We start from the raw sequence: 25,695 nt of genomic DNA, 5'->3' as shown, positions 1-25,695 counted from the left end.
GCGGCGAAGCGCAATGATTTTTCGGTTGTTCGGCCATTAATTTCCCATTGATTGTCAAAAATTGATTCTACATTGGATTTTTGTTTTTGTAATAGCATTTGCTGCTGTTGTCGACACTGTCTGCATTATTTTGGCTGCAACAGCAATTACCTCTACTCCACAAAAATTTTCTTCATACACATTAATGTGCATTTTGTTGTTGCTGCATTTACCTTTCATAGAGTTAACTTGTTGTAATGCTGCATTCGTTGTTGTTTTGCTTTTGACTGCTACATACATTTAGCCATTATGCACCACCGCAGAATACCGCATCACCTGCTGTTCGACGAGACACGCCGTAGGAATGGCGCCATTCGAATTCGTCATAGACGTGCACATTTGCACATACCTTTAATATGTATGTATGTCAGTAGCAGACGGAGTTAGCCCCAAAAGTCAGTTTTTTAGCCAGTAGTTGCACTTAAAGGGTCACAATATCAAGCCTCCCACGCAGAATTGAGTTTAAGTAAAGTTTGAACTGAGTTGCCTTTTTATTCAATTAATTAAGATCTGGTGAAGATTTTGCAAATCACACAAAGTAAAAGAGAGAGAGAGAGAGCTGAATTTAAAAATTGTAACTGTACCTGCGCTGAAGATACTTTTCAGATATTGATCTCATGAATAAAGAGAAATTTTTTAAGTTAACAAACGCAAAGCTCTCACTCATCCATTCACTCCTCCATAGTTTTTGTAGTATTAGATAGTACATTGACTATTTTATGAATCCTTTTTTGAGTTTACGAGGTACCGTTCAGGGTGAGTCTCCATATCCTCTGTTACTCTGTTATAGTATTTGGCTAAACGAATTTCTGCTTTGCACTACATCGAAAGTCGTTGAAGTTGTTCCGAATACAGCTAAATTAGTCATCCTGATGCTCCAGGCTGCGTTAGAGACACTTGTAATAGGTTGAGAACGACGGACAGTGACCATGCTTCCCTGCTGGACAGGGTCAGGGTGGAGTATAGAAGTTGTGATTGTCAGATAATGGAAATTGACTTTGACCACAACTCCGAAAACTATTTCCAGAATAGAAGTAGTAGGGAAACCGGATCTTCCAAAATAGAATGGTCGGTAGCTCGATGAATGCCAAAAATATACCTACAATCTCATTGAAAGCACTGTGGTATTCCGGAAAATGTGTGGAGCAGGCGTGTGTTCGAGAAAGGGAACTGAGAGAGGATTAGGAAAAGCGGATCAAATATCCTTTGCGATTTTTGTTTTCAGGAGTTAAACAGAAGTCCAGAGCAGCCAGCAACAGCAGGTGGACTAAAAAACTACAGACATTCACTGTTTAGCGCTAACTCGATCGCACCTCACCGGAACACCAACAGGACACTGGACCATTGGTCATATGACCGCCATGGAGCCCAGCATAACGATTTATGCAGTAGCTACTTAGATGAGGAAGAAATAGAATCCATTCAGCCTGGCATATTCGAGTGCTCCATGCTCGGCGGAGATGGAGCGGAGAATATCTTCAACTTCTAAGCGCCACCTATACAGTTCAGGAAAACTCCATCAGAGGGTAAGTTAGGATTCGCAAGAAGGTCAATATTTGTTTAAAGATATATAGGGATGGGTCTAGGGGAATCATCTCTGCTTTTACTACAGCTGCTCATCTAATCTAACCTATTTATGATCTCTTGAGGTTCGTACGCTTAGGTAGTCGGGGAAAGGTTTAGCCGTGGATGGAAGTTTCCTCTATACAGCCATTCCACAGCGATTTTCAATGGCTCCTTTTTCTTTACTGGTTTGTTTTGTAGATCTAACCTGAGTTTTTGCTCACCGAGAGTTAGAATTAAGTATAGCGTTTTTGCACAAAAAGCCTCAGACATAAATTTTGATCCACAAATAGTTTGGTCCATAGTTGTTGTGATCTATAGCTTTTCTTCGATTTTCACCATTACAGCTCATAAAGTTTTTTCTCAATATTGTTCGGTGTCCGACTGGTTTGGGCAAAGGGCAGAAAGAAAGAACGATGATTCATGACTTGATGCCCAGCTTACTAAATAAAAAGAATCGTGTGTTAACCTCCTCAGATTTGTTTGCATGTCTTTATTTTAGAGTTTGAAAAATCAAAGCAATTTAAAACACACTAATTAAATAGGATTAACAGCAATAAGACTCCTACAAATCTACTGAATTCCGCTTTACACAAAGTCATCGACTTTGATATTTCAATATCTGTAAAGGAAGAGGCAATTTCAGCCGATTTTGATGAAGAATCAAAGTTCTTTTTCCCACTCACCAATGCCACATAATCCTTTGAAAATGCGCGAACAGACCGGTACTTTCGGATTACATTGCGAACAAGGTGCTCCGAAGAGGAAATCCGCTTTATATCTACTGCCCGTACGTGGCCAATAATAACAAACGAACATATAGTGACCGCTAGGAAGGCTGACGAAAGACGAACAAAATGGATGGAGAGACAAATAATAAGCGATATATATAGTAATTTTTGGAAGGTATATTGAAACCCTTACTGCGCAGCATTACAGCCAATTAGCTGCACTAGCGGATAGATCAAATGCGAAAAATTGCCCACACTCTGTGATCTGTTCATGTAGAAATTATCCCAACTTTGCCGGTAGCCAAATTCATTGAACCACTTGCGCACCAAACGTGCCGGCCATTTTTTGCTCACTTTGCCTTGGTAGAAGAGATAATTTTCGTTTACTTGCAGCTCGGCTGGTCCTTGCGGATAAAAAGTAATAACCTTGTGAGACTCTAAGCGAGAAATGTATGGAAAGAGACAAAATCGTGAATTTATGTACCAACATATTGACAAAAATCGCGCTCCATTCGACACTGTTTGAGAAACATTTCGGCCCTTAGCTGCAAATCCACGCTCCAGTGCTGGAATAGAAGAGAAAAGGAATTGTGTTTTTCAATTCTTTGAGGCTTTTGGGCATAATTTCCTTAATAACTAGAACTGGTGTTTTCTTGAAGCGTACTGTGAGAACTAATGCCTCCGCCATTTGTTTACAACTCAATCGTTAGATTTTTGTGTAATATCAGCCTATCTTTGCAGATAGTTTAGATCTGCTTTACTCAATGAAGCCTCAACAATAGCGCTTGAAACCAAGGTAAGAAAATACCTTGGGTTTTGGTCTCTTACTGCCTATACTTGAAAGACGGGATGCTCTCTTATTGTTCTGTTGAACTAAGCTCGAGTTATGAGGAACATGCCACCTGAGGAACAAAAAAGTTTGATCACAGGAGGCTTAAGTCCAGCGCAGATTCAAAAATGTCTACAAAGCTTATATACCCTCGACTACTCAGCGATCACTCCTTTCAAATAAGTAGGTATTACAGATAACCTCGATTGGGTTTCAACTAACAATTTAAGATTAATTGTTCGTTTGTCTAACAGAATAAACTCAGGTCGAAAAAAGTTCAAACGAAATATGACAACGAGGGTGGCGGAACTAGAGATGGTACCAATTTTAAAATGGTTGAGATGGGCGGCATGTGGAAGTTCTTTAAAAAATAGCGGACGGGATGAGACCAAAATCTCTTGCCGACACTTTCAATAAATGCCCCCACTTACAAAGATCAATAAAAATTACTTGGAAAGCCATATGAATTTTAGTTAATGATAGATGTAGCGACCCACAGGACTCGCGGTTCAATTCCGAAAGGCGTCGGTATGGGTGAGTTCGGTACCTATAAACCGAATGTAGGGAAGGTCGGGATCAGAATTGAATATGTCGACCCGCGTACATCTCTACTCCGAACCAAAATTGACAAGGAATGAGTCGGAAGAATCATCCAACACAAAAAAATAATTCCTGAATCCTTTGTCAGGTTAATTTCTGTAGCTTTCGGACCGTATACATACATAATACTTCTTCAGTCGCACAGATTTTGCGTTGAATCAAATAAAAGGCTGTTTCTCCCCGAAAATATAAGCTCAGGTCGACCGATCATTCTGCGATAATAAGTTTTTCTTATCCTCTAACAAAATTGTACACTAAGGTAGATTTTTGTAGTTTTCTCATCGAATTATTTACCTTCAGTCGCAAAGATCTAGCGTTAAATCAAATATAAGAAAGTTTCTCCTCGAAAGCTCTCGACTGATTTACGATAACTGTTTTTCTTTATCCTCTAAGACACTAGACATCTATTTTCTTTTATATTTATTTTATTTTATTTTAGTTTATTTTATTTTATTTTACTTTATTTTATTTTATTTTATTTTATTTTATTTTATTTTATTTTATTTTATTTTATTTTATTTTATTTTATTTTATTTTATTTTATTTTATTTTATTTTATTTTATTTTATTTTATTTAATTTTAATTTAAATTAATTTAATTTAATTTTATTTTTTTATGTTATTTTATTTTATTTTATTTTCCTTCCTTTTATTTTTTCTCTTCCTTTTATTTTTTTCTCTTCCTTTCTTTTCTCTTCTTTGCTCTTCTATTACGCAACTTACCACGATATTCATGTTCGCTATCTGATATTGTCTTGCCACTCTATTTCTTAAACCATTATGACCGAGTAAAAAAGAGTTTATTTGGTCAGCGCCTAAATGCAAGAATTTGATGGGATCACAGCGCGGTTCTTGAGCCTGAAAAAAGAAATGCAGATTTCGAAAGTCTCGTTCATTCTCAACATCTTCGAAATTGTACGCGAGTCGAAACTATTTTGCCTTGTGAATAATGTAAAATGGCGGAGCTCGTGTTCTTTAGTTTGCTGCCAAGGCAGAGCCCAACGGAGGTTTTCTGATCGAATTGCATAACTTTCTTCAATGTTTTTCGATAAAATTTTTATAATTTTTTTATTTTTATGAACTTCTGATGATGCCTCAGCGCAGCTGCTAACAAGTCATTGTTTTCGTTAAAGAAATGTTTCAACGTTTTCTGCTCGCGATTCAAAAACATGATTGAATTGAAACTCCTGATGTAATTTTTACTAAAAAAAGTCCATTATTTTGCAAACTTACCGCGCACACGAAATGTGGCTCTCCATTGTCGCATGTGATATTGTTTTGACATAGAGCAGCATACTGAGTAACAGCTTGTGTGGAGCTAAGAAAAATGCAAATGGCCACAAAAATATGCATGCTCTTGAGTTTTAGTTTGTATTTTAAAGTTAGAAGCATTTGTGTTTTTCTTTTAGATTATACATGTAAATATTTATATTTTGTCAATTCTTCTGCTGTCTAATTTATAATAATTGAAAAGTATTGATTGAACAATTGGGTGCTTCAGTTTCAACAAAAATTAAGATAAATAGTATTCTCACAAGTACTAGATTTACCCCTACTTCTGAATACATAATAATTTTTCTATCTTCTCTAATTGGGAACTGATATATAAACCCCAAGTCTAACAGAAACGAAATTGTTGTACAAGGTCTTATAGAGAAATGTTGTACCTAAAGTTGAGGCGTAAAAGCATCTTGGCTGTACTAGATCCTTCCAATCGCCAGATATAATAACCATGTTCGTTTCCACGACAGTCGGGTCTACGTATCCGGAACGTCTTTGATTTATATCTTCCCGAGGACTAACACTACAGCATCATTCGTCAAAAACTCTTTACTAAGATTGATAACAATAATACCGACAATATACCGTCGACGATAACAGCAACGATTACGATAAATATGGCGATTACGTTAATGATGAGTACTAAGATAAAGCCGATCATACATTTATCGAATTATCGATAACAATAAAAAATATCAAAAATGGTTTCAATGTTATCGATAAGGATAACCGCAGAAATACCTACAAATAAATTAGTAAAACCAGACTTATTTTTTTTTAAATACCACTGTCACTTTATTTTACGTTTAAATGAGTGGAAACGGGGTGGGGAAGTCGTAGTGTGGGGTTTTTGGGAATTTTATTTTAGTTACCAATTAAAATTTGCCAATCGATATTAGATACAATTTCATTTAATATATACATACATTTTTAAACACTTTTCTTCTGGTTACAAATAAATTTTGTATTAAATGTTTTTTTATTTTAATTTTTTGAAAATTTTTCGTTCCTTTTTTAATATTTTTTTTTTGTAATTTTAATTTTTTAAACAGCTTTTTATTGATATTCTCGTTTCTTTTATTTCACACATTGCTTTCAAAATTTTTTATTTCACTTCTGCTTGTTTTCATTTTTAAAATTCTTGTTGCCTTCACGTGTTTCTTATTGCAATGACTTGTAAAATTTTAATTTTGTTCTGTTTTTGTTTCCATCATTCATTCATTAAATTTTAGTAAATTCTTTCAGTTTTGCATGATTCAATTTAGTTTAGATTTTATTTGTTATCTTTTTATTTCTTTTGTATGTTTTTTGTTTTTGCTATATTTTCTTTTAACTCTTAAACTTGCCTGATCTTTAAAATTAAGTACATACATATTTAGTTGTTTTGCGAACTAAGTATTGAGTAGATTTTTAGTGATATTTTTTTAGTTTCTTTCAGCTAATTTTAGATTTCGATAAAAATTTTTTATATCAGATTCATAAATAATTGCTACAAATTTTTTTATTTAAATTTTGGTTTTAAGCCTAATTTCCAGCTCTGTTGCTTGAAACAGAACTTTGCCGCTGCTGTAAATTTTCTTGAAGAAAGAAATATACGAGCATTTCTTTCTTGAGAGCTGCGAACTGATTTAAAAAATTTGATTAAAAAAAATTAATTTTTAATTTCTTGAGCGTTTTTTATATGAATTTTCCATATCTTCTTAAGAGCTGAACACTATGCTTTAAAAATAAAATTGCATATGCTTTCTTCATCCGTCTTTAGTTTTCATGTTACAAAACATATTTTTTTATAAAACTTTTTTTTATTCATTGCGACGTTTTTTCTTCTTTCCTAAGTAATTTTGAGTGCTTCCATTGTTTAATTTTATTATTTTATCTCTTTGCTTAAATGCTTTTCTTTTTGTTTTTTTCAAAAACATTTTTTACTTTTGTAAATCTTGAGTTGCTGAGGTACTTTGTTTCCATATTTATTCAAAATGTTGGCCCTATTTTGTTTTCAAGTATTTGAAGCTATTTAAAGGAAGGGCTTGGAGGGATTGTGGCAGCCGAAGGGTGGAACTGATGCAATATTGATTTTCAAACTACAAAAATTTCACAACTTTAGAGCCTTTACTTTCTATTTTTAAGCAAGAAATGTGCCTACTTCAATCGAGGGGTCTTATAACCCATCTAGTAGATCTGGTGGTTCGGCGTTACGCCAACATAAAGTAGGAGCTGTTGCTCAGGTGGTTTCATTAGCACCCACAGGTACCTGATTATTATTGTGTGATATATTTGTTCCTATGTTGAATGGATAGTGAATCTGTATATGTATTGTTCATTGTTTTGGTAGTTTTTTTTTAGGGGCTTTCACAAGTCTCGAGCAGAGTTATTTGCCTTCAGTAGGCAGTGGTTGATCTTTGCTGGCATTACTGCTTGATTTTGAAGTTAATTTATCCAGTTTTGGGATATTTCAAGGCATTTTAAGCCTCTTAAGTGAGTGGGAGAATCTCTGACATTGTGAGGACCTCAACAAATTATTTTCGTTCTCGGCATCAGCTGAAGTAAAATTTCATGTGCGCTCTTCGCTGTATCCCTAATTAAATGTTTAACTCTACCTTTACTCCTCCAGTCCCTCCAAGTTCCCGCTTTCATTTATTGTAGTTTTTTGATATTTTTAATTATTCTCTGTTTTCATTGCCTTAGCACGTTTCTTAAGCAAATTTTTAATCGTTTCAATTTCACACAAAATTTTTCACAACAATGTTTGCTTTATCATCTCCCAAGCGCGCGCATTGTGTTGCTGCGAGCAATGCGGTTGCATGTTTTCTATTTCGTGCGTTTTACATATTTTTGCAATATTTTTAATGTTAATTTTTTTCAATTTTCAAATCAACTTATCCATTTATTGCTTCTTTAATTTGCTACGATATTTTTTTTTTTATGATTTCGTATATTGCTAAACTTTTAACAGTTGAAATAAATTAGTTTTATTTAACTGCGTGATTTCAACGACTTATAACAAAAACATACTTAGATCACAAGCTATTTCAAAAAAGGGGGAAAAAAAGGATTAGAACTTTTTGATACAGGAGTCTCGCGGAGCTCAAAAATTTAAGAGAACGCCGCTATTGAACACCAAAAAAGCTTCCAAAGCCACGAAATTTTAATTAAAATACCAAAAATACTGTAAAAAATATTTTTGTGCGACAAGTTTCTTGTTGATTTTATTTGTCTTTGAGGTTTAAGGAGTCCTTTAGTTTTGCTTAGTAACCAAAAAAAACTGATTTCGTTTTAAATACTCATATTAAAACAAATTTAAAAAAAGTTGAAGGAACATCATTTCAATGCTATTAATTTTCCCACTTAGATCACTTCGTTGATATTTTTTCTTTTGCTTATGAATCTAACAAAAATATTCAACAAATTAGTTACAACTACTAAGTAAAAATAAAACTATTATTCATACAACAAAAACATTTTGGAGGACGTTATTTGAGCGGTGGATTTGGTTGAGAGGACTTCAATCGAGTTTATTCCCTAAAAAAAAAACTATAAAATATTAGATAACTTAGAATAATATGAGAATCTCCATAATATCCCAACAATGCGCCCTCATAATATCTCAGGTGTATATATTTGGAGCTCCTAAATGAAATTTGGATCACAGCATCCTTTGGTTGCTTTAAAATCATGGTCCAATATCGGTGGTTGGTTGTGATCTCGAGATCGAGCTGATAACAGATTGAGACCCTTTCTCGTTGAACTTCTCGGAAGTAAATATAAAAACTTAATTCTGCTTAATGTTGAAAGTAAACATATAACAGATGGAGAATTTTATAATTTTCTTTTATATTTTCTGTTTAAAATTGAATTAGGCAAACGTTTTTTTTTACTTTTAGAGTTTTGAGAAATTTTAAATTTTCTTTTTTATTTTCATGAAAATTTATTTATTTTTTTAATTCTATAATTTTTTATTGTATTTTATATGTATTGTAACTGTTTGTGGTCTCTGGCTTGCTTTTGAGGTATTTCGTCGCAAATTTTACTCATATTTTTCTATAGTTACTAATGGATTATTTTTGCATTTTTTTTTAATTTTACTAACCAAATTAAAATCCTTACCAAATGAGCTAAATAATTTCAATATTGCACATTATTCATTGGTACATATTAAACTAAACAATTTGCAAAAAAAACAAATACATTTGTATATCGTGCGACGGGGACATACCAAATTTCTATTAAAATAAAGTTTTTTTAATTATTGTTTTTTCACTGATATGCACATTTATCGATATTTGCCAATTGTATTGCATGACTTTTTAAAAAGTTTTCAAAAAACAAAACAAAAATTCCACATTCTGAAAAAAATTTTAATACATACAAAGATAAAACATAATTTTTATTTTTTCCTTTTTTCACCAAAACAAATTTTTCACAAAAAGAATTTTTCATAAAATATTTGAAAAAAATCAAATATTTTTCTCTTTTTAACTAAAAAAAAACTTGGAAACTTGTTTTCCAAATTTTTCGTAACATCTTTAAAAACAAAATAAAATTTTTAATGTTAATCTATTTTTTCAAACCCATTTTTCTGCTTCGCTTCTCTTCTATTTTTTATTCTTTCTTTTGTTGCTTATTTCTGATTTTACATTAAAATTTTGCTTAAACTTGCCGAAAAATACACATATTTATGTTTACAGTACAATGAAATAGTTTTCATTCTATGCTGCTTAGTGTGCTAAATTTTCGTTTTATATAATTTTAATGATATTTCTTATGCCAAAATTTTTTGGTCTTTGTGTTGCAACTTCAATACTTTCTTCAAATCTTTTGTTTAAATTTTTTATTACTAATTTTCTTATAGTTAAAAATTGATTTTTATTTTAAATTTCGTGCTTTCGCCATTTACCTGTTTGCTTTTACTTTTATTTTTGTATCAGATATGAAGATCCCTGACAAGACGTCTTTTGATAATTTCACAATTTTTTATTTCAATGTATTTACGGTGTGTTTCATATTTATAGAACATATCTGACTATTTCTGCTAATTCTTGCAAATATAGTCTTCGATTTTTGTTGTTTGCAGATAAGTTTCTTGTTCTCAAGCAACAATGCTGTATAAATGCTGTATAAGGGTCGTATAAGAGCATGTATACTATTTTTTTTTTATATATGGGAGGTTTGAATTTTGTTTTAAGTCGTCTTCTTTTGTCAATTACTTTGTCCATGTGTTGCATAAGAGTCGTTTGAGAGTATAAGAGTAAATTAGCCAGCTCTATTTATTAATTCTTTCTTTATTTATGAGTAAGCTATTGAGCCTGCACCGATTGTATAAGAGTCGTCTGAGAATATATGAGTCGTATAAAATTATTAACCAGTTCAATTTCTTATCTTTTTTTCGAGGAAGCTACTGAGCCTGCAACGATTTTTGTGTTCATATGTTTATTTTTATGCTCCACATTTTAGTCAGATTTTGCTTTGATTCTATTAAAATTCATTTGCATGAGAGTGGTATAAGGGTCATATAAGAGTCATAGAAGAGTGTTTTGTAGAGTTTCAACTGTTCTGTTATATTTGAATGTCTATTTGTGTTGCGTTAGTATTCGTATAAGAGTTCAGTATTGCCAGCTATGCGTATTTTTTCTCAATTGAAAGTCCACATATTTTTGTAAATTTCATCTCTCGTTAGTCGTACAAGATCCATATAAGAGTACTGCTGTAATGAATGATCGGTATTTTCGTTACTATTTTCCTCGATGGTTCAATATTTATGCCTGTCTTTAGTCAATGAGTAAACAAATGTATGGTAAAAAAGAGTTGCCGTGAGCTTTAAAGAGTATGAGAAATCGTTTCGTTAAAAGTGTAAATGGTTCTTAAATTTTTTGTTTGACTTAGAATATTTTACGAGCCAATTCTTTTAGGTTTTACATAGTTTTTTCTTTATGCTCGCATGTAGGGTATATAATTCGTTTTAATCAGAAAATGCTTTTCCAGCCCAATGGCTTCAATTCTCATTTCGTTGCTTAAATTATGTAGTATTTAAACTTCCGCATCATAAGTTCGTTTAGTCTGACTTTTTTTATAAAGATTTTTTTTTCTTTTGGAACAAATATACATACATAAAATGTCCTGCGCAAGGTAGTCCATATTGTTCGTTATACCTCTCGTTAGCCACGAACGCGTTCAGCTGTAAATAGTAAGAGATTAATGAGATTAGTGGTTTTGTAAAACACCGATTAATATGAAGATAAAGATAAAAATATGGCAACTCGAATAAAAATAATTTATTTTCATATGGAATTCTAAAAAATCAACAGTAATTTTTAGTCATTTGAAACTTGTACATTATTGGACTAAAATTGAATGGGCTATAAAACTGTGTACTCAAAAAAATCCAACAGTTCTGAGAAAAAAGTTTGAAATTTGAGTGAAACTTTGTTGATTTTTTTGTAGTTTTCTACAACGCTGAACTGAACTTTAATTGAAAATTCCTAAAAATAAATAAATAAACATGAGGGGCAAACCATATCATAACTTTGAAATGGGGGTGCTATTGATATGTCCGATACTGTATTTGTGTAAATATTTTATGGTGTTCCTTTTGTAATCAGAGCCTATAAAAATATCTTGGTGGAAGGGGAAAAATTTTGAAATTTTTATGCCTTGGAAATAAAGGTAGTAACTTACTAAGTATTTTTTTTATTCAATAAAATAAATATTGGCGTTATGCTAATCATTTTCTTTGTTTGGAGTATGATTTGCAATAAAAAATTTCGAAATTTAAAAGAAAGTTAATAATTTTTTGTAATGAAAAAATTTTTATTTTGGCAAAAAAATTAAATCTTGGTAAAAAGAGTTTTTTCCTCCGCCACTATTTTTCGTACAATTTTATTTGAAAAAATATATATTTTAATAAGTTAAAAAAAAAATTACAAAATTATCCAAAACTTTTGAAAACACGAAATGTATGGAAAACAAAATTTGGTTAATTTCTTTAAAGAAGAATTCATGCAAAAAATATTTTAACCAAAGAATAAAAAAAAAATACAAAAATGTTGGAAAATAAAAAATTCGAAAAGTTTTAGATATATAATAAACAGTAACAAAATATTTACAAATACCATGCAATAAATATTATACCAATAAAATTTTTACGTTTCCTGCCACCTGACCCAAAACTTGTATTAGAAAAAAATGATGAAAGAAATGATTTCAAAAATTCGAACCATACTTTTTTATTTCATATTTTTTTTTTAAATTATCGAAATTTTCTTAGTAGTAAAATTTTGATCGGAATCTGTTATACATGGTATACAAGTTCTTCAACTTAAATTGCAGCACAATATTTCTTAATGTTTCTTTTAATAAAATTTTTTTATATGGTTGCAAAATTGTAGTATTTCTTTTATGTTAATAAGAAATTAATGTTGGTTTTTGAGATTTTCATTTGCTTTAATTCCCATTTTTTGTTTGCCAATTTTGATTCGAAATATTTTGTTTCAAAACCAGTTTAAATTTGGAACAAAATTTTTAAAGGTGAACTTGTTTTCATAACTAATTCTTTTCGAAAGATCTAAAATGCAAACTTTATAAAAAAAAATGAAAAAAATGTTTTATTAATAAATAATTGTCTAAAAAAAAATTTAATTATATACTAGTTTCGCTGTATGTCAGAATAGGTTAAGAAATGGTTTTAGACATACAGATTTTCAGCCTGAGTTTCTGCCCATAAGCTTACGGTAAAACCATATCGAGATTCAGGACGATGGATTGTGCTGTGACAAGAAGGTATAAAATAGCGTCGGTCACCTTGTCTCAGCTAAACGGGTACCGAGCAATTTTAATGAATTTAGGCCTTACTCTGGAGAATAAGATGGGCTGAAAGGAGAACATGGCCTTACGTTATTAGAAGGCTTCTAAGTATATTAGGGCAAAAGACCCATAGGTATGAAATGAGGTTTGTGCGTTGTTAGACCAGTTAACCTATATGGAGTTATCATATGGTTGCTTTCCAAATTAGGGTGGCCAATCTTAAATAACTGAGCAACGAACAATGGCTTAGTATCATCTGTTTGACCAGATCAATCTAAATATCACAAAATGACGCTTTAGATGTCGTTTTAGATCTCTTACCTTTGGGTCTAGTGGGACAGTAATTGGCAACTTTGTTGCTTTTCGCTTAAGAGAAACATTGCAGTGGGAGGCAAGACCAAAATTGAATATTGAGTAATTATTATGTTTTTTCAACGATCCCAAGGGGCTTCTTGTTATTAAAGTGATCTGCTTCAAGGAAAAATCAGTTCACTCTTAAGTTTGTCGGGTAGTCATTGATGGGCGGTTAAATGAAGAGCTCAGTTAGATAGCCGTCTATCAAGTTGAGCTGGACTAGTAGTTGGTTCTATCTACGTGCCTTAAACCTAAGAACGTAAAATTTTAAAAAATTATTCTTGTTGAAAGCACAGCACCGATATGTATTTCTGAGACTTTTTCAAATGAGTTGAATACAAGAGAACATTTGAGCTCAAGTTCCCGCGGCTCGTAATTTTGGGCCGAATCTTGTGTGAAACTGCAAAAAGCGGAGAAATCGTCTAAATTTCCTTATGGCTACGAGATCATTGAAAAAATTATATACCTAATCAGATTTTGCCAAGTGGTAAAACAACAATAAACACTTGGAAAGAAGAGCTCAAAAACCTGCCAAATAAGCAGGAAAAAATAGGACAAAAAATTATAAAAAAGGAAACATGACATTTCATTGTGAAAAAGGTCAAAATACAACAAAATAAAGTGCCGAATTGTGTAGATAAGTCTAATTTAAAATGCATTAAAATTCGGGTAGGTAAAAGCAAATCAGAGAGCAGCGCAGCGAGCCAATAAACAAATGTGTCCTGCCATACCCGCGTCGCGCTTGCCAGCATGACCTCAGCGATCTATGTCAAACTGGTTGATGGTTCATTAAAAATTTCACGACAGGTACATAGAGGAGGTATGCAGAGCAGATACATAAAAGGAGGGAAAGGGAAAGTTCAAACTGGTTTAATTAACCCTCTTGGCTTTAATGTGTCAAATAAACCACACGCACGCAGACAAACAAAGCAGAGACGCATAACACACTCAAGATAAACAAAAGATGCAACACAAGAGAGAAGGACGTGTGAAAAAGGGCAAACAGCGCAAGTAGGCTGAATAAAGGAATACATTTGGCGTACCTATGAATTTTGATAATTATAGGCGGCGGTTTTTTTCCCCACTTTGTTGGTATCTGTGTCAAGTGTGTTGACATTTAACATAAAATTTCAATCAATTGTGACAGCAGGCATATTTTTTAATTAATCAAAAGTTAGAGCTGGAGTAAACCTGCTTCAGTGAAAACTTCTAGCCAACCAGCCAAAAGCTACCACGAGTCGATGCGCAACTGATATGCTGATGAGCAGCGCCAGCAAAAAAAAAAACAAAAAAAAATACGGCTAAAAGGACTTAATTGGATATCAATGCTTAGAGCTGTCAGCAGAATAGAAATTGATATCAGAAAAAAGTAGCAAAAAAGGGCATATATAACTTATGGAAAAATGCCTGCTAAGCAACTCAATAGGCAAGAAGCAAAATCTTGTCGTTTAGGAAAACAATTCGAAAAAGAATCGAAAGTTTAATCGAGGAAATGTCATGCATGAGCCGGCCTAATTTACATCAATCTTAATTTTTATTACCAAAGAAAATACTAAGTATACATACGAGTATATGCATATATACATATGTATATTAAAATATGCATAGAGGAGTAAAATGATATGCGCACAGCGGGGCGTGTGACAATTTCGGCTTATTGAGTTGGAAAGTAGGGTTTCGAAAAACGTCACAGTGAGCGGCGGTAGCTCAATCTATGTAAGTACTAGGGCGATTGAATCGATTTTTCCAAACCGGTTCTCACCGTTTTTTTTCTTGAAAATCTATAGGTGGTTTTTTTAATCTTGATTTTTTGGAATACCGAATAAACCGGTTTTTTTTATTGAACAAATCGTTTTTTTTATTGAAAAAACCGGTTTTTTTCATTTCATAAAATTCTTGACTGCTCAATAAAAGTTTTGAATTTTTAAGGATGTGGGTTACACTCCTATTAATTTTCACTTTGTAGAATGAAATTTTGTTAAAAACTTGAACCTTAGTTTGTTTTCAAGAAAAAAAAAATATTTTAGGATTAAAATTTATTTTCTAGAAGATACAATCAATTAAATATACATATGTATGTACTTCCTAAAAACACTTTTGAAATTATATCGGTGGTTATTTGAGGATGAACAGGATCATAGCCGGATCATAGTTGATTCCAACAGATGAATAAGAGGACTTAAATCGGTTTTTTCTTATCTTGATTTTTCGAATATCGAATAAACCGGTTTTCTTTATCGAACAAAACGGTATTTTTCATTTCATACAAATCTGGACTTCTCAATAAAAGTTTTGTATTTTTCGAAGTTTTCAAGTTTTTCCACTTTAAGGGTATGGGATACACTCCCAATAATTCTCACTGTGTAAAAAGACGTTTCGGTAAAAGCTTGAACTTTTGTTTGTTTTCAAGAAAAAAATATTTTAAGATTAAAATCTATATTTTAGAAGATACATTCGATTAAATATACATATGTATGTATGTGTGTACTTCCTAAAAATACTTTTAAAATTATATCCTTGGTTATTTGAGGATAAACAGGATCATAACCGGATTCCGATAAATGAATTCATGGCGCTTAAACGTGTTCTACGTGTTTGGCCGAGCTTCTCCTCCAATTCGTGTTCTTATTCTGGATGTTGTGACACAAATGGAGAGTAATGCACTTTTGCTCCACCTCCTAAGGAGCTGTTTTATAGCAGAAACGACCGTTATTTGAAAATACTTTTTTGATATTGCATCGACCAGAAATTGAATCATGGACTTCTTGAGCGGCACTGGCACCTCTTAGTACCGAGTGCTAAGAGCGCTACCAAAAACCGAAAATAGTCAGAATAAAATGAAATAAAGTATTAAAAAATTTAAAATAAGACAAAACGTAAAGTGTTTTCACTGTAAAAAAAGCTATGTAAAATAAAACTGGTTTATCCGTTTTTTTTTTTAATTTCAAAATCGGGAACCCGTTTTTTTAAATTATAATTTTTCGAATAACTCGAAACAGGTTTTGAAAGAAAGGCGAATAATCGAACACCCTAGTACGTACATAGCAGCATGGCAGCTGCAGAAGGGTTCGCCAACCGCAATGCAAACTAGCTAAGTGAATGAAGGAATGAGTAAATGAGTGGTTGATGGTCTGAATGACAGTTCGTTGAATGTGCGGTAAGAGTACAAGGAAGCTGCTGAGTAAATTATGTAAAGACATACCCATATGTATGTACTCGAATTTGAATGTTTTCAGAAAGCGCGTTAGAAAGCGCCAATAAATAGCGATTGAAGCAGGACAGCATAAAAAACAACAGGGCAAAAGCGAAAATTTGCAAAAAATCGAAGGATATGTGTAGCTGTTTTGTTTTTTTGCTTGGTGCGCTATAATATTAAACTTTGGTTTCGCATGCCTACCATTTTTTCATACTACACTTTTATAGTCCCTTTTCTTGTTTTCATGTATTCTTTGTTTGGTATACCTTTTTTCTTTGTTTTGTGTACCTTTTTCATGCCTAATATGCCGCTACAGTCCTTTTTCCACAACTGTTTTGTACAAAATATTTTTTTTTTACCAAAAAAAAAAAATCCTGACCTTTTAGCTGATTTGCAAATGAATGGCGCGTGTGGTGGCGAGCGAAAAAAACAGATACTTTTCTAAGGATACTGTCACTGCTCAGCTGGTGTTTATTTTTATTCCTAATCTTTTTCTTTTTGCTTGTGGTTTCTGACAAATAATGCTTTCAAGTAAGAAATATGGCACGCGCAGAAAGTGAACAAGTGACACGGAAAGTTGCGAAAAAAGTAGTTGGAAACCCATTAAGATTATTACAGTTTTTTTTAACCACACTAGCACAGAGACTGAGTGAAAATAAGTTTTTAGGCCATAGCTAACCTCATTTCTTTATTAATTCTCAAGACAATTGTGCCGCTTTTTTTTAGGAAAAGTTGAATTAAAAATATTAATTGCAAAAAGGCCAAAGGGCCCTGATGGGTTCACCATAAACCTCGCACGAAATTCCCAAGCCGCAGTGACTGGAATCAGGCAAATTTCGGGTTCTGGCAGGGCTTAACTGTCTTTACGGGTGGGTCAAAGATGGAATGCGGAGCTGGTGCAGGGGTTTTCATTGAGCAATATAACCTAAAGTTATCCTTCTGCCTGTCAGACTATGCAAGCGTTTTCCAGGATGAAATGTTTGCTATTAAGGAGGCGGTAAGTTACAACAAAGAGAATGTACCCGCGAGGACGCAGGTGAACATCATCTCGGATAGCCAAGCGGCTATTCAGGCACTTTCTTCTACCTTTGTTTGATCTCAACTAGTGGATGAATGTAGGAGAGAGCTGGCCTATAATTCTTATCAATATGAAATTGCTCTGATATGGGTCCCGGGACTTCTACAGAAACGAGGCAGCGCACTGAACGTGTCCCATTACCTGGTTTTATCGTTCGCAGGCCAAGCAGTGGTGGAACTGCACTGGACCTTACAGGATTACCCGGCAGTTCTGGGTGTCCTACGAACCACTCAAAACCAATGCTCTCTTAGAAATGAGCAAAACAGATGCCTACAAACTTACTGCAGTCTGCCCGTTGGGGTGCATGCCGAAAGGATAAGACTGCCCTTCAATAGATTCTGCCGCAGTTGCGATGACCCAGGCTCAAAAGAGACAATCGAACATTTGCCATGCGAGTGTCCAGCCCTCGAAAGGATGAGGCTAAAGACACTCGGCAAAACAATCCCGCAGAATATTTCAGAGTGCAGCTGCCTCTCACTGTATGACGTGCTGAAATTTATTAAAGCCGCCATCACCAGAGTGACAGTCCACTTAAACCAACCAACCAACTCAACTGTCAGTTTCATCCTTGAGCGGCACGTACGCAAAGTATCCATTCTGACGGCGTTATAAGCGATATTGGCCGATGCGAATTGGTAGTGCCAATCCTTCTCCACTTGGTCTTTCCATCGCAGAGGAGGCATTTTTCTTCCTCTGATACCACCGGCCACCAGGTACCACGTTGAAAATTTTCATGGCTGGGGCATTTGTGGCCATTCGTATGACATCAGCGAGTCAGCGTATCCGCTGCATGTATTTTAATTTAACTATGTCTATGACAAGCTTGACCAACCAGCCATCACAAGCTGGACATGGGTTGCGCATGTCGAATCGAGTCCGGATAAGTAAGAGTTTGTGCCTGCTACATTATGTATCCAGACTTTAGTTTCACCAGACGCGGGCTTCTTAAGACAGCTGAAGCTCTGCTGCTGAAGGTGGTGCTAGAACTTCGATAACGGCTCTCACGGGTCTATTGTTTGTAAAGCTGGTGATTGTGTCTCAAGGAATGCCTCTTATGGCTTGTCTGTAAAACGTGGAGTATAGGGGTTGTGCGATATAATAAGATAAGATAGGATGCTTCTGGTAAGTTTATGTTCAGATGTGCTCCCTGACGAAGAGAATTGAGGCTTCCTTAGGTGGTGTTCAGGCGATGTCAGAAGGCATCCCAGTAAGTCCGAAGCTTCGTCTACTACGCGCTAGTTGTCCATGCCGACCACAGAGGCGCTGCATAGTTTGGAACCGGCCCAGAAACTGCCTTGCATGTTGCCAACAATGTTTTTTTTGGGTTCACCTAAAGTGTAGTGGGCGAGCGATTCGAACGGCTGGTTGCCGCTCTGAACTTAATTGCTAATTGAGGTTGTGCACGCGGAGAAGAAGCGCAAGCAGTCGAAGCAAACCCCTAAGGTCTTCGAGTCATTACCCTTCGGTATTGCTGGCTGTGCCGTCGTTGTGAGTGCCTAATTGCAGCTTGGCCTCCTTCGCCCAGGTGGTGAAAAGTGTCGCCGTTGATTTCGTCGGCGAGAGAGTAAGGCAAAGAAGAAGCGAGAAGCAAGCTTCAAAATGTACATAGAATCTTTTCTTTTGGAACTTCTTGCTTAATTATTTTTGGCTTCAAAGATTGATCTTGAAAAAGTACTCACGACAGAGCCCGCCTTTTTATACATTGAACAGAGCATACTTAAATTATAGCAAGCGCTGCCTACGTGTATAGTTGAGGGTTTTGATGCAAAAGTGGGAAAGTCAGCTAGGCAGTTTCATGTCCCAGATTTTCATACCACAGCTAGTTTAGGCGCTGCTACAAAAAGTTCAAGTTCAAAGTTCGGACAGTGGCCTGTCAGAACCCCACAAAAAGCGAGAGCCGTGGCTTTGGAAGCATAAGGAACTCTTTCGGCTGCCTCCAAGTTTTCGCCCAGCGCTCTCTGATCGGACATGAGACCCATCTGACCAAGAGTGGACCGCAGATGGGCGGAGTTACTCCCAACTGCTCGTTATCCAGAGATTTCGTTTCAATGTTTAGGAACTTATTTTGTTTAAACAAATTTTTGGGATGAACAAAGTTCTATCGAATTCGACTCCTGGAGCAATTGCGTATTTGATGGCACAGCTTCAAGTTTTCTACAGTTAAGGCACTTTTTATTGCTTATATATTTTTTGGTTTCGAAGTATCTATTTTCGTTATTTTTATGCTAAACGCTAAATAAGTCTTTCTTCTCCATTTCGGCACTTTTAGCGCACAAGTGTTAGTACAACTATTTTTTTCGCTGGCATTGTTCTCTTAGTGATCATTTCATTATTGTTTGTATTACATGCTACTATTAGTTGAGTTTTTATAGCATTTTTATTGATTTTTTTTCGAACATTTATTGCTTTTATTGCTCAGCGCGCATGCTTAATGTATTTTTTGTTGCGAGCAACTTTTTCGTTTTCTTTATTCTGCTTTTATTTGTGCGCATCCTTTTCACAAACCATTGATTGTATCTCCTATATCTGTATGTATCGTACATACATACATTTGTGTGTCTCTATAAATTCGTGTGTTATTCATTTTGTAGCTCACCAAATATTTATTTACGAGTACCAGCTCTCGGCCAAAGCACAAATATTGACGCTCAGCAAATAGCAATAAAAATCGCGCTAAACATACTAAGGAACATTCATTATCTATACGTTTTTCTTTCTATATATACATACATACATTAGAGATCATATACACCTTTGCATTGTAGTTGTAGTATTTGTTTGCGCACAGGTTTGCTTTCCTGCCCTTTGTTTGTGCATTAATTGAAAATTACTGTTATCGAGCGGTACACATTCCGATCGATCGTGCAGGATTTCGTTCCAAATAACTTCGCTCTGCTGTACGTTATTGTCTTTCCTTATTGCTTTTAGACATTTCCGACTTTTTTTTTTTGAATTGCCTTCTAAGGAATTTCAAATTACCGCACATTCTTCTCTCAGGTTTCATTGTACAAACAAAAAGGAGTTAAAAGAAAAAAAAATAAAGAAAGTGGTTGAAAAGAAGAAGCACGGTAGCCCTTGAATGCGATCTAAATGCGTTATTCAACTTATCTGAGTTTGCGATCGGCAGGCATTTTTAGTTTGGTTCAATAAGAAAATGAGGCTGCAAATGTTTTGTGTGCGCCTGCAGGAGCTCCTTTCGCGCTATTGTACCACGCTAAGCAGTTGCAAAACCAATGTATAAGTATGTTACAAGCACAATTACTTGATTCTGTAAAAATTATGGCAGCTGGTGTCATTTGTGGGAGTAACTAGTTCACACAATTGAAGAGGACGAAATGAATGAGGGGGAGGCTACATAGCGGGATTACGATTTTCATAATGGTTGCAACCCCTTAATGGGACACGGGAAATCATTTAATGCACTTAACAATAATTCTATTCATTTGGAATGAGTTGAAGAACGGGGTAACCTTCACCAATTCTCGAGCATACATTGGCGATTGTAAAATATGTAGTTAGATTTGCGAATAATGCTCCTAGCGGGGTACAACATTTACTCAAGTTCGATTATTCTTTCTCTCGCCTAAACGTCTCTCTTCTGGAATTCTTAACCGGTGTATAAAATAACTAACTACAGGCGCAACTTGCTAGTGTCGATTCTACATCGCTCTAATTATTAGTGCTCGTGAAATTTGGTATGACAAATTGATCGCCTAGGTGAAGGGGCCATAACAAGAAGTCCAGAGTTTTATCAGCTGAAAATGTTTTGACCATCGTTCCTTGAAATGTAAATGAAACTACTTTTGATAATTTGGCGAGAAAAATAATCGCAACAAGAAGCTTGCTATGGGCACGTAGAACTGACTAATGCTTTTTAAGAAAAATGTATAAATACTCATCAAAATAGCAGGTTAGCTTGTCTGACTGGGTGCCGAGGAGAGGCCAAACAGAGGCCAAAAGAACGTTCGGTGGTGCTGGCAGATACATTTGCGACCAATGTGACGTTGCCCACGAGCCTGGCGCATTGTTGCAGTACATTGCCGTCGCTTTAGCGAATTGTATTAGACATTTTCCCCTTTCTCGATTACTAGGTGTAAGCACGTAGTTGAACTTCGAGCTTTTAGTGCTGAAAGATAGACCGTCATCCATTGTTGCTTCGTTATGATGGCACTTTTTACACTTTTTGCCTTCCTTTAACGGAATTGGTTCAGCCGGCGCTAGGCAGCTTTTTCCACTTCAACAGCTTTGTGTTCTGCCTACTTGTATGCAATCTATGACGGTCTCCGAATATGCAGTGTATGAGAGGAAAGCTTCAATGCAAGCTCCAAAAATACTAAAGTCGTCCGGCAGCTTAAATGACCTACAAATATCTGGTTCAGAACAGTAAACCGCAGCTCCTACTCCTTCGTGTTTTTAAGAACCTTCAGTGCAAGTGTGCTTGACATCATCTTCTTTCTCCTTACCATCCCCTTCTATTTCAGCTTAAAGCCGCCAAAGATGACGCTATACTACTGTAACCATACGTCCTGAATTCAAGCTGACCCGAGGCATAAGGTCCCGCAGCGGGTGTAAACATTTTGTTCTATGCTACTATCCATATATCGATACCTGAATGGAAGATCGATCTATCTCGGCAGCCAGTTCGAAAAAGCCCTATCTCGGAAAACGTTTTAAGAACGCCCTACTTCAGAATTTTATTAAAGAACGCTCTATTTCAGAATTCGGTTGAAAAACGACTCAGAATGTATTGAAAATGTGGTGAGATAGGGCATTTTTGAATCGGCAGCTGAGATAGGGCGTTCTTGAACTGAATTCCGAGATAGGGCATCAATCAATCAAATTCTGAAATAGGGCGTTGTTGAAAAGTTTTCTGAGATAAGGTGTTTTCGAGCTGGCTGCCGAGATAGGTGAATCTTCCACTCAGGTGTTAATATGTAGTTAAAAATACCTGGCTAACAACAGCCTTGAAAGATCAGGATAGAAACGTGAAGTTAAGCCCAACAATCTTTTACATGTGCGTAGTGCCGCCGATGCCTTCTTTCCACATTAGGCCTACACACCAGTTTACTATCCAGTACGATTTACAGGTGCTTTGAGCTTGACTTTGATTTGTCTCATAATTTCTATCTTCTCCTAATTTATATCTTCTCCACACGGGAATCTTGTATTACCCAGTGAATAGTACCAATACCTTCCTCTTTAACGATCAGAGGGGTAAAAGCTCGGAAAAATGAGTTAAGAGAATAAAGAACAGGTACATCGCAAGTAAAAGCTTTGATTCCTTTGTATATTTTTTTTAGAGACACAATAATTATTTAACTGTCTTCATTTTAATCTCGACCAACCACATCTGCATTCTAAGTAGTCCCTGCATACCCTTTGCATGCTAGAATTTTATGATTTTCAACCAATTCAAAATACCAGCAGACGATTGCTGTCAAATCTACATAATTTCTTAAGAAATTTAAAATGCAATTAAAATAATTTCTTTCATACTAAATAATACTAAAGCAATTATGGTTTATAAATTCAAAAAGCAGCGAATTGCACGCGATCTTGAAACACGACCACATATGACACATACGTGCGTTCCATATGAATACAACATACGCACGCTAATTGAAGTATTTCGTGGAAATAAATAGTAGACATGGCAGGAAAATTTGAGAACGATTACAATTTTTAGATTTCGAAGGCGGCAGATTGATGCAGTAGAAGACGATGGTGGTCGGTTGAAGAAGCGTCAAACAGTCAAAGTGAAGATTTCTAATGGCCACAAAGAGGATTTTCAAGAAAGCTGTAGGGCAATTTAAGTGTGTGTGTTGTGCGCAAAATCTATTTTTATAGCTGGATAGTTTCAAAAGAAAAGTAATGGCAAACGAAAAGTACTGAAATAAATGTGGAACTATACAACTAACCATGGCAAGTGAGTTAAAAAATAATAATTTGTAATTACTAAAATTTAAATTTATTTTAGTGTATGTAGAAAGCATCAAACATAGGAGCAGCTAATGGAATGGATACTCTCGAGAGGACGTATGTATGTATAAAACTGAAATAAAAAGAAAAAATATGTAGAAATCAGAAAGAGATACCACGCAGTTCGAGAGGACAGGTGAGTTATGCTAGTAACTAATATTTTTTTTTATCTTTAAAGATAAAGAAGCATTAGTCTGTAGACAACTGCAACTCTAAAATCAAAAATGGATCAACAGATTTAAAAATCACGTATTTGGGAAGCAGGAATCTAATTCAAGTAAATGAAAAGAAAAATAAAAAAAAACTCTTAAGGAAAAATTGCAAAAATTTAGACCTAGTTATGCCAAGAATAACTGAACAGCCTTACGATCAAGACGATATTAAAATTTAGGGCTGTTTTCTCAAGTGGGTTTTAAAATTTATCTGCCCTCTAAACACACATTTTGTTCTTAAAACATGTGTTTGAAGAGCAGATAAATTTTAAACCCTACTTGAGAATACAGCACCAAAAGTTTTAATGGTAAAGACATACAATTTAGAATGGGCATTCTGCAGAACCGACATATGGAGAAGGAAATCGACTGTGGCCTGCAGAAAAATTTTATTTTTGCGACAGCATAGTTACTGTGTGAAAAAAGCTACTCCCTGATACATGTTCTACGAAGTATTAAGTTATCTTCAAGAATCTATTTTCTTTATTGCCTTGGGTTGTTATTAATCAACTGATTGCGAGGAAAATCAAGTAATATTCTGTGGAAGTCGGCAAGGTGAAGACAAAACATTGTCTCAAAGATATAGAATGAAAAACAATTCAGATGCGCAATAAAACTAGAGATCCTTTGTGTGGTATCAAGGCGCAAACTGCACAAAAATGCTTAATGTTATTGTTTGGGAGGATTCTCTTTTCAAATTAGGGAAAATGTGCTGGCACATGAATGTTCCTAAGAGAGACCTAAGTGCGATCCTAACCGACAAAATCAAAAAGAACATATGCGAAATGGACATCGAGCAAAAAGGGCTGTGAAGTCTTGAAATATACATATTTTCTAATTGGAATTAATGGTATTACCCCTGGTGTCAAACTTTAAAATTTATCGTCCAAGATAATAATAAATGTATAATTAGGGCATTTTATTGATTAGGGTTATGACGTGGAAATCGAACGATAGAGGATTAAGAAACGTTTGCACTGACATACATATATGGTATTTCCAACTGGTTATAGTGGCATAAAAAAATATTATAAAAACTAATAAGGATAAATAATTTTTACTTGTTTTATGCTTTAAACCTGCATATTTTTTAGATAATTATAGAAATCGTGCTTGGCATTTAATTTATAATTTTTAATTTATAATTAAAATTTATTAATACTAAAGTAAAGAAGTAAAAAATAAAAAATATCGCGGAAGATTCCCCTTAAATTGAAAATATTAAAAAATTTTTTTTTATAAAATATGTAACAACAGAACTAAACACCTAGTTAATTAGCGAAAATTTGTTTTAAATCAAAAATTTGTTTAAGATTTTTTTTAATAACATTTTTAAAATACATGTTTTAAGATGTTTTGTTTCATGAATTTGAATTCTGTAAAAATATTTAAATTTAACATAGAGAAGCGTTGAAATGTTGAAAGAATTTTACATTTTTATAGCTTAAAAAACGTCTTGAAATTAAAAAAATTTCAAAATAAAATTAAATTATATTTTTGTTTTTGTTTTCAGTTCAACGTTTCAATGTTGAAAAACTTGTGCATTTTTATAACATAAAAAATGTCTTAAAATTCAAAATTTTTAAATTTATATTAAAATGTAACAAAGTTAAAAAAAAATATTTATTTTCAACGTTTTCAAGAAAAGGCTTTAATTTTTTTAAATTTTTTGATATAACAAAGAGTTTTTTTAAAACAGTTTCTTCAACAACTTATTTCGCAAAAATTTTAATACAACATTTCCACTCCAAACGAATCCATTACCACAACGTTGAATTGAAACGGTTGCAAATAAAATAGATAGTTGAATATTTTAGAAAGTGATGAATTTTTAATTGTTTTTGCTTTTTGCATCAAAAAATATTTCTTTAGAAAAAGTGGATTCAAGAACTTTTCACTCAAAACTAGCGATAAATGTAATGAAAACGTTTTTGTTTTTGATGTACAAATTTTAAAATTCGATTTTCCTCTTTCCAGCATAGCGAAAACCTTTAACTAAATACTGAGAAAACTATAGGGGTATTCTCGATCCGGTG

The 25,695-nt window shown here is 34.2% G+C and overlaps 1 protein-coding gene across 1 annotated transcript in view; it reads right to left on the bottom strand.

Moving 5' to 3' along the window:
- Positions 1–2,080: 2,080 nt before the first annotated feature.
- LOC118748789 overlaps positions 2,081–25,695 on the bottom strand; it is a 73,623-nt gene continuing 50,008 nt past the window's right edge. Inside the window, exons 2-7 of the mRNA XM_036483467.1 lie at positions 11,148–11,215; positions 4,486–4,620; positions 2,818–2,899; positions 2,527–2,737; positions 2,289–2,440; positions 2,081–2,224 (exon numbers count right to left, since the gene is read on the bottom strand). Of these exons, the coding sequence (XP_036339360.1) occupies positions 2,136–2,224; positions 2,289–2,440; positions 2,527–2,737; positions 2,818–2,899; positions 4,486–4,497 (546 nt within the window). The 5' untranslated portion in view covers positions 4,498–4,620; positions 11,148–11,215 and the 3' untranslated portion in view covers positions 2,081–2,135. The remainder of the gene's footprint in view (positions 2,225–2,288; positions 2,441–2,526; positions 2,738–2,817; positions 2,900–4,485; positions 4,621–11,147; positions 11,216–25,695) is intronic.

The sequence above is a fragment of the Rhagoletis pomonella genome, unplaced genomic scaffold (assembly GCF_013731165.1).
Source record: "Rhagoletis pomonella isolate Grant_MI unplaced genomic scaffold, Rhpom_1.0 Rhpom_scaffold_00013, whole genome shotgun sequence".
Lineage (NCBI taxonomy): Eukaryota > Metazoa > Arthropoda > Insecta > Diptera > Tephritidae > Rhagoletis > Rhagoletis pomonella.
Note: the sequence above shows the minus strand (reverse complement) of the source record. Positions and strands in the feature narration are given on the sequence as shown.